Below are 9,772 nucleotides of genomic sequence, written 5' to 3' on the forward strand. Positions count from 1 at the left end.
TATCCTTATTATATTTGCTGATGCTTAGGGAACCTTCTCTTTTGATAAATTTATTTCAGAGATGCTTTGTGATCAGGTATAACCATTACAGAAATCATAGGTTTGTTTTTGAAAATTTGATTCTTAAATTATTTATGTTGGAATCACCAACGGTTTCAAACTTTCATGTCATTGTTCTCATGGCCCACTTGCATTTAAAGAATAGGAAAGGGATATTCTACCCAGAAAAAAGAAGGAAAAAAGATGGAAAGGAACGGAAAGCAAAACAAAGTAGCTGTACGTAGAAACTAGTAAGTGATACAGAAATAAAGAAATTCTAGGTTAATCTGACTGTAAGATTGACACCCAGTAGATAATGGATGAAGTTTATGATGGCCAAGCGATCTCATCTCTGGTTACCCAAAGAAGCTCTTTCATGGTAGTTCTATCTTCAAATGGGCTTCTGTTAACCTCTGGGTAGCCACGAAAAATACACCTCAATTCTCAAAATAAAAGAAAATAAGTAATCAATACATCATCTGTCCTATAATTTTCCATCAGAAAACTGAACCTGATTTTGGGTTCTCTCTGAATAACAAAGCTGGTAGCAGCTAACTTAGCTTGGTACCTTCATCTTCACTCAGTGCCAGGATGGAGTTTCAAGTATGGTATCCAACGCAGGCTTCCATGATCCCTCTCTGTAGTATCTTTTTGTGGGCTGTGGCTTTCTCTCTGGTGGCTCCAACGTCTTAACTTCAGAGGGGAACATACAGAAATCACCCAAAACAGGAAATATCCTTCCAATGTTTTTAGGGCTTCCATGCTTTACTGCTCTGGAAGCTTTGTATGAGATAGATAACAACTCCTCGTTTGTAAGCACCGAGTAGAGCAAATCCATGGGAAGAATGAAGTAGAACTGCCGCTTTTCTAGTTCTTCATCTGCTGCTAGGCCTGGAATCCTGCAACCCACCTTGAGATCGCTGGAGTTACAGACGAATTGCCTTGGGTTCTCTAGCATCAACTCAGCTGCTTTAATTGGTCTTTTGTACAACTCCAATCTTCCATCACTGAACAAAACCTTAATTGCTCCACCCGAGATAATCGTCGGAGCACAAGATGTGCTATTCCCCATTTTTTGTGTCAAGAGTAACAGAAAGCAGTGGAATTGGGTCTGAAAAACTTGGATCTGATGGTGATATATACCAGTGTAGAAGGTGATGTGTGTGTGAGAGAAAGAGAATGAAATGGGTATTAATCTTAAACTCCAATTCGATGCTGATACTAATGGGTGTTGAAGGTGATGCGCCTGCAAGAGAGAGAGAGAGAGAGAGAGAGAGAGATTTGGAATGATTATAAGCTTGAATTGAGATTTATACGAGTGTCTTGAAGATTATGAATGATCTAGGAGAGAGAGAGTGGGGTGAAAATGATTATAAACTTGAATTGGGATTGATATGAGTATGTGGAAGGTTGTGAATGAACTTAAAAACAAGAAAGAATGAATTTAAGAATACGAGAGAGAGACAAAGAGAGATCCTTTTCAAGTGGGTTATGTACTGTTTTTATAAGAGAAGCACATGGTGAAGCATGAACCAAGGTTTAGGCATTGTAGTTTACTTGGTATATAGCTCACTTAAGGACACGAACAACCAAATGATTAGACAGGGAAAACAAGGATTTTCAACAAGAAATGATTCGAATTTCAGCCTTCATGGATCACCAAACCCTAGTTTAATTATTTCTAAAACAAAAATTTTAGAAAAAAAGACCATATTTTTGTGTTCATAACAATAAAATAAGAAAGGAACAAGTTAAATGGGTCCCACATTCAGCTTCTTTCAAATATGTGAGAATAGTTTCTCACCAGGTGGTAGACCCTCCCTGACCTTCTCTAGGTAGAGAGTCTCTGTCAAACACCAGATATATGTAGTACTCCAATCTTAAACTCCAGAGTAAACCAAAACCACTCTCACACCCCTTGGATTACAGACATTAAATTACATACTTTCTCCTTGTATCATTGGCTCATTCCAACCTGGGAGATATGGTTGCAAACCAGTGGTTGTAACTTCCAAGAGAACTTAAAATTGCTTCTTCATGAAGAATCTCCAATGTAGCTAGCGTAATTCAATTATTAACAACTAAATCTGGTTAATATATTGGGAAGGATTTTGCTTTTGGAAGTTAAGGGTTGGATTAATAAATAAATTATGTCATAGTGATATGATTAGAGAATAATTTGAAGGAAAAGACAAGGATTGCAAGAAAAGAGCACAATGGTTGTTAGGTTGTTGGTTTGCAGACTCACCATAATCTTTGCAGAGTATCAAGAGTCATTCATTGAGTGTTTTGAATAATCTCAAACCACCAAAATCCATTTTAAAACGAGGCATAAGACAGATTTTTCTTTTTCCTTTTTAGCTGGGGAACAAGTTTCTTATAACAGGAGAGCTCAGTTCTTATCAATGAAGTTCAAAGTAGGCACAATTCATGCAAGAGGCGTTTAAAGTGGAGACAAAAGAGTGTGGAGTTCATGACATACAATATGGAAGAAGGAAGGATTGAATCCTCTCATTTTAATTTTTTATTATTTTTGAAAATATTTTTAACATAATTGGAGAAAATGAAAAACAAAATGAAACATTTATGACAAGCCACCATTGATACAACCTTGGTTTTTTTTTTTTTTTTTTTAATAATATTTAATTATTAGAATTTATCTCTCATCATGCATGAGGTTTGGAGTTAAAACTTAGAAGTAATCTCTAAGCACACACCCCACGGATGGTAAGAGATCAATTTTCATTGTTAATGTCATTGAAGAGGACCAGGCTTTTTGATACATGCATCTTCTATTTTCTCGAATATCATTTAACCATCTGGGTTGATCCCTCAACATTTACGGGTATGGTCTCCATATCATCAGAGTTGATCTCCACACTCCACGGGTGGTAAAATCTAACTCTGGTGATTAAATGTCATTACAGATAATTTGGATCTAATAAAAATCCAAGAACATGACACCTTGGTTCTCTTGAATGCTCCCTCTCAATTTATAATTTATTAGAACAAAATTCCAGTATACAAGGGCGCATGGTGATGTTATTTGCAGTACTTGTTTAAGCTTGACAAGCATGGCCAGTTTAATTGACAGTGGCAAAACCCTTAGTATGGTGTTGCTCTTGCATACTTGAATCTTGACTGCAGGATTAAGAAAATGTTTGTTAAGTCATAGAATTGGTTTAGTTGGTAATGACTAAGTACTCATAAGTAAAAGATTAAGAGTTCAAATCTTATTTGAGCCTACTCCATATAAACCCCATCATGATTAATCTAAATGCATATAGAACTCAGATCCAAAAGAGAAGGATAAAAAAAGAAGACTTGTTTTGGGTTGCGGATTATAAAATGGGGCTTGGCTTGGGTGAGACAATTCATCAAATTTGGGTTTATATGTTTGGAAAATTTCTTCCTTATGGACCCATTAAGTTAGGAATCCACTTTGAATCACATAAGCATTACTTTTTTGGCCACCTAACCATTTGATAATTGTATAAATAATGCGTTACTGACGTTAGTAAATTTCAGATTTGGAATCATCAGGTTTCAATGCCTTCGGTAATTTTTAATTGTCGATATGTATCCATAATCTTCATGCAGTCACTGAATTTGCAAACTACATTTGAGTTGATACTTTGATGTAATCATAATCTTGGGAAAATAAGTTTATGATCTCCTTCCGTATGCAAATTCGATGTCGCTCTCTCTACTCACATAAAACTTGTCTTCTCATCTTGAATTTTTTTTTCCTGCTTATCCTAATTTTCTATATGCATACATATTCAAAAGATTCATATGTGTGGATTGCATGCATGAGAAAATGAAATCTAAAATTTAATAATAAAAATATAATAAAACTAGCTAAAGAATTTTATTACCACTCCAAGTGGCATATGTATGAGTAAGATCTAGAACCATTTCTATTATTTTGTCATGCAAATAAATATTTAAGAATATATTTTTAAGAGGCCCCAATTTCCAAAGAAAAAAACAAGAGAACCGCCAAGGGAAAAGAACAGAATGGAACCGAAAAACCAAAACGCAAGAGGCAAAAAAGCCACAGAACGCCCGGCAAACAAAGAGCACAAAGACCAACCCAAAAAAGAAAGATTCACATAAAATAGAATATACCAAAATTTCGCACAACCATGATAATAAAATTAAATTAAAAATTAAAAAAATAGAAAGAAAAGAAGAAAAAAAAAACCAAGGAATTTAGAGGGTGGAGAACGTATAGAGTACCAATTAAGTATATTACTGGAACAATACTAACTAATTAAATAGGAAAGTAGATAGTTATAGTCATTCTAACCATAGGTTTTATCCAGTCAGCAATTGGTGGGGGCTAAAAATTTCATATGTAATTTGCATCACTTTCATATTAATTTTTGCACAGGAAAAAAGAAAAAGAAGCGAGATAAAATGGATCATGCACTCAAGAGGTGTTGGAATTATTACTTATTTTTTGAATTCCACACTGATCACGTTAACAGTCACAAATTAATTTGGATAGAGAAGATAGAATAAAGTAAGGCAGTAAGTCAAGTTTATTTAAACAGTGACTATGGTTATCAGAACTAGGAAGGGTTAAGTGTCATGTTGGCAAGAGTTTTCAGATTAAAAGGCCTAATCCCTAGGGTGTTACCTTCCCACAAGACCTTGGAGAGAAGTTCATAAGCATGCTCCGATGGATGAAAATAATCCCAAAAGAAAAACTCATTAGGGTTCTTACATAGTTTGTAACCTGGTTTCCCACACTGCACAATTCCTCTTAGGGTTCCACCACCACAGCAAGCACTGGATGTGTTCAAGATACCTGTTCCACAAAAGAAGGGGGGGAAAATGCTAAAACAGAAATGCAAGAGATCCAAAACCAAAACCCTCAAGGCTAAATGGCCAGAAGTTTATGAGATTCACTAAGGGCCTCTTTATTTACATGAGTTTAGAGATTTCAAATCTATGGAGTCATAATTCATAAAATCAACTATTTGGTTGTGGAATGAAATCTGTGGATTCATCCTAAAAAACTATTTAGTTGACGTGATTTTTGTGAATACGCAAATGTTTTGCGCTTTTATAGTAGCAAGGAAATCTTTGGATTTCACCCTATACCCATAAATCTACAGATTAACATTTTTAGTGTAAAAAGATGATTCTCTAGATTTCATGAATCCAGAGATTTTCACAATCAAACGGGTATAAATTTCATATTCATGTAACCAAATAGGCCCTAAGGATTCATGTAAGCAAATTGACCATAGAACTGTAGGCTTAAGGGGATGGGAAGGGGGGAAGGGAGAAGTGTGAAAGGACAGGTTTGAATTGAAGGAAGTTGTCACCAAATTTAGATCCTCTCCATCTTGTTCGTCCGACAGTCAAAAGGACAACACGACTAATAAAATTACAACCGCTGGATGAGAGGAATCACCCATTTAGAAAACTGACTGATTCTGTTAGAGCCATTTCTAAATAGACTGGTTCCATTTCAGCATTTTCATCCACCAATTACAATTTTATCAGTCTGTGCGTCAATCATTTGACGGTTGGATGGACAGACAAGACTGGGATGGAGAGGGTCCGAATTGGGCTGCCACCACAATACTAGAAGCACATCTATTATAACTTTATTTCTTACCATAGTGTTTGGCAGATGCAACCAATATTTTCATGATGTCATAAACTGCTCCATACACTCCCAAGGTGCCAGGATATTTTCTTGGCATGTCTTTAACAAATCCTTCAAGGCCCAAGTTGAATCTGATGGCCATCTGGTTCATCTTCTCGTCACAATGATCCATGGGTGCACCAGGGAAAAGCATTCTCCCTGGAACACAACCAATGTAGCCCAGTGAAATCATGCCAAACCGGCGAGCCCCAAGCTGGTAGGTCTGGTTCATCCAATTTTCTACTTCTACCAACATGGCTTCAATAAAAGCATCAGGACTCAGAGCTGAAGTCTTAGAAGGTAAGAAAAAGTAGTTGAAGATGTCATTAGACCCAGCTTCAAAGAGGAAGAGGGAGCTCTGGATGAGTTTCTTATCCAATTTTTTCGACTTCACTAATCTCTTGAACTGTTCAAGTTGAATGCTGACAGGTGTCACTCCCTGCATCCCATCCATTGCAGAGATTAATCAAAACCAAATTAAGTTTACCAGGGACAAGATCAAACTACAGTAAAGACTTAAATATGAGTTGAAAAATGGGTCTCAAATCAGATCTGGCCTGTAACTGGTATTCCTGCAGAAACCAAATTGAAACTGAAGCTTACAAATTCTTTGTTAGTTTCCTGAAAGACGCCGCTCCCGGCACTGGCGAAGTTGATGCCATTTGATGGATAATCCTTCTGGCTTCCATTAGCAACTTCCATCTTTACTTGCAAATATGGTTTCTGAAGATCAATACCCAGGTACTCCGCTGCATGCATTACATTAAAAGATCACACCCTTCCATGTATTGAAATTCTAGTTAATTGAACTAATGAATTAGAGAAAGAAAAAAAAATTATGAATAAAATTAAAAGATTGAATTCATTAATTAATTACGGTTTACATACAGATGAAGTCGACCAGTGTTCTGCCATTGGTGAATCTTCCAGTGGGGTGATGGAAGAAACTCAACCCATAAGGTGGAAAATCTGCTTGCATGGTGCACTTCTTTATGAAATGATTGTTTCCAGCGTCTAGTATGGAGTCTCCAAAAGAAAAAATTGCCTGAACATCGTATGAACATGCCATTGATGGTGAGGTGATTATCAACAAGGTTAGACCAAGAAAGAAAGAGGCTACAAGCAGCTTCTCCATCTCAAAAAATTTTCAGCTAAATGACCTTTTGGCTTGTCCGGTTCAAATCGCAAGTCTTCTTCATGTTGATATCTAATTAAGATCTACACAGAAGGAAAAAGAGAAATCTTAAATGGAAACCACGAGCAAAACGCATGCTGGGCTGTAAAGTTAATGTGTTCCCATGAATTCAGGAAAGATCTTAGTTTTTCAGGGAGGAAAGTCGGGAGTCTCTTAGGGATAACTCCTATATACCGTGCCATGCTGTCATACAAGCTTTCATGGAAAGTTTCCATTTTGTGCCAGCATTTGCAATGCATGTCCAGCCAAATTCAAATAATCCGACTCCTAGTTCTTTATCCTTCTTCCAAAAAAAAATTTTTTTTTTCCCCATCTTTAATGAGGGTATCATTTCAGGCATCCACTGTTCATATGAAAATTGGTTGATCTCTTGACAAAAGGCATATGACCAGTGGATGCCTGAAATGATATTTTCTTTGGAATGGATAGAGCTTAAAGGCAATGAGGGGTGGGGGGGGCGGGGGGGGGGGGGGGCTAGGATGGAATTAGTGGCGAGGTGAAATCTCAACCACTTGTTGATCGTTTTTTCAATTCTTTGAATGACGCCTGGCACTCCTCTATGCATTTGATATGGAGAGATTATGCTGCCGGGTTCACAGCTATGATGGAATTAGTGGTCAAGGTAGAAATCTCAATCACTCGTTTTGTATTGAATCGTTTTTTCAATTCTTCGAATGACTCCTGGTACTCCTCTATGCATTTAAGTTCTTTAATGCCTTAAAGAAGGGTGCACATTTGTCGCCTGATCTAGATATAAATCTGCTCAGGGCTGCCACATTTCCTATCAAACTTTGAATTCCCTTCACACTATTTGGTGGTTCCATATCCAATATGGCTTTGATTTTCTCAAGGTTCGCCTCAATATCTGACTGTGACCATATAGCCCCGAAATTTTCCTGATGAGACAAAAGATGCACATTTTTTGGGATTGAGTCTCATCCCATTTTTTTCTTAAAACATCAAAGCATTCTCTCAAATCTGCTAGATATCAGCCTTAAACTTGTTTTTTTACTGAGGAGATCATCTACATATAACTCCATATTTCATTCGATCTAATCAGTGGACAATTTGTTCATAGCCCTTTGATACGTTGCACCAGCATTCTTCAGACCAAAAGGCATTATCTTATAACAGTAGCTCTCTTGATTGGTCATGAATGTCGTATCGGGTTGATCCTCCTTTTTCATGATTATTTTGATTATAGCCGGAGTATGCATCCATGAAGCTTGGCATCTGCTAACCAGAAGTTGCATCTATCATCTAATCAATCTACGGTAGTGGATATCAATCCTTCGAACATGACTTATTCAGATCAGTATAGTCTACACACACATCCTCCATTTGCCTTTGTGTTTCTTCACCATTACCACATTTTCCAGCCATTTTGGACATTCAATTTGTTCTATAAACTTCGATTTTTTGAGCTTCTTAAAGTTACTTTTATCGCTTCATGCTTTTCTATTGAAAAGTTTCTTCTCTTTTGCTTTATAATTGTTATTGTACTATCAATCCAGAGACTATGCTTTGCAAATTCTCTACTTAGGCCTGGCATGTCTTATGTTGACCAAGCAAATACATTAGAATTCTACTACAAAAAATCTTCCAATAGCCTCTTATCTTCATTGTACCTTTCTCGAAATCATCTAGTTTAGAAGAAAATCTTCTCCAAATTCTCTATTGGTTCTCATCTTTGGATTTTATCTTCATCTCTATTATCCATAATTTCAATGTTTAGAGCAAGAGCTTTAACTTGAGCCTTCGAATCTTTTAGGAAAGTTGTACAGCATCATTGCTTGGAGAATTTCTAATTTGATCTACATTCTCCAACTCCTTTCTCAGTTGGGAATTTCATTTTCAGATTTCTTGTTGAGACGATTGCTCCTAGTGCATTTAAAGTTGGTATTCCCAATATCATATTGTACATTGATAAGCTTTTGATCAATAAAAATTTTGTCACCGTCATCACCTTTTTAGATGAGTCCCAAGTGTTACTATCAATTCAATTGTTCCTTCAACAGGGGTTGACTCTCCAGAGAAACCAAATAGCCTGGTCCCACATGGCTTCAATTTCACATAATCAAGTTTCAGCTTCAGAAGTGCTTCATAGGACATGATATCAAGTGAGGAGCATGTATCAATCAAAACTCTATGAATGTCACGATTCGCAATCTAAGCTACTACCACAATTGCATCATCATGTGGTTCCTGGATTCCAATCATTTCCTCCTTTGTGAAAATTATTTCCTTCATCTTTTTTATTCTTTTTGGGACTAGCCAAGTTTCCACAAAGTAAACGAACCTTGCATGAGCTTTTGATTTCGCCACAGAAGTCAGTTCCATACTCCCCAATATGGTCATGACTGGTGATTGTTTTCGCTTAGGTCTCAAACCTTCGTGATCTTCTACTGGAGAATCGGATTGATAATCCTTCTTTGCTTGCTCTTCTTTCTCAGGTCCTCGATTATTCCATCTTCTTGGCTTATCTCCATTCCACTACTGACCTTTGTTTCTTTGATGAACATATCAATCTAAGCATCCTTGATTGATCAGCAGCTCAATGTCTTTCTTTAAAACTCTGGACTCATTTGTATCATGACCGTGATCTCTATAAAAATGGAAAAACTTGTTAGGGTTTCCGTCTTCTGCTTTTGCCACCATTGGAGTTGGCCACCTCAAAAACTTTTGATGTTGAATTTGCATTAATATATCTGATCTCTTTGCATTCAATGGAGTACTTGATCTGGATTTGGTTGCTAATCACCCTTCCTATTTCTATTATCACTCCTTGATTAATTCTTGTTACTCCTTCGATCCTTCTGATTAGAGTGTAATGTCCCACTCTCTTTCCTTTTACTCCCTATATCATAAGTCTC

General features: G+C 36.7%; 2 protein-coding genes across 2 annotated transcripts; both read right to left on the bottom strand.

Moving 5' to 3' along the window:
• Window positions 1-619: 619 nt before the first annotated feature.
• LOC149024620 (uncharacterized) lies at window positions 620-1,111 on the bottom strand. Its single transcript, XM_089143503.1, has one exon. The coding sequence runs from the start codon at window positions 1,109-1,111 to the stop codon at window positions 620-622; it is 492 nt and encodes a 163-aa protein (XP_088999629.1).
• Window positions 1,112-4,616: 3,505 nt separating this feature from the next.
• Window positions 4,617-6,839, bottom strand: GLIP6 (GDSL-motif lipase/hydrolase 6). Its single transcript, XM_089143504.1, has 4 exons — window positions 6,593-6,839; window positions 6,308-6,453; window positions 5,675-6,143; window positions 4,617-4,855 (listed from the first exon to the last, which is right to left on the bottom strand). The coding sequence occupies exons 1-4, from the start codon at window positions 6,837-6,839 to the stop codon at window positions 4,617-4,619; spliced, it is 1,101 nt and encodes a 366-aa protein (XP_088999630.1).
• Window positions 6,840-9,772: the final 2,933 nt, after the last annotated feature.

The sequence above is a fragment of the Hakea prostrata genome, chromosome 2 (genome assembly GCF_041222555.1).
Source record: "Hakea prostrata isolate BN-2017 chromosome 2, UWA_Hpros_2, whole genome shotgun sequence".
Taxonomy (NCBI): Eukaryota; Viridiplantae; Streptophyta; class Magnoliopsida; order Proteales; family Proteaceae; genus Hakea; species Hakea prostrata.

Excerpts from the sequence above, each read along its gene's own strand:
- LOC149024620 (XM_089143503.1), bottom strand. The coding sequence starts at position 1,111 with ATGGGGAATAGCACATCTTGTGCTCCGACGATTATCTCGGGTGGAGCA.
- GLIP6 (XM_089143504.1), bottom strand. The coding sequence starts at position 6,839 with ATGGAGAAGCTGCTTGTAGCCTCTTTCTTTCTTGGTCTAACCTTGTTG. Across the intron at positions 6,454-6,592 it reads AACACTGGTCGACTTCATCT|CGGAGTACCTGGGTATTGAT; the intron begins GTATGTAAACCG and ends TAATGCATGCAG. Across the intron at positions 6,144-6,307 it reads AGGAAACTAACAAAGAATTT|GGAGTGACACCTGTCAGCAT; the intron begins GTAAGCTTCAGT and ends GATGGGATGCAG.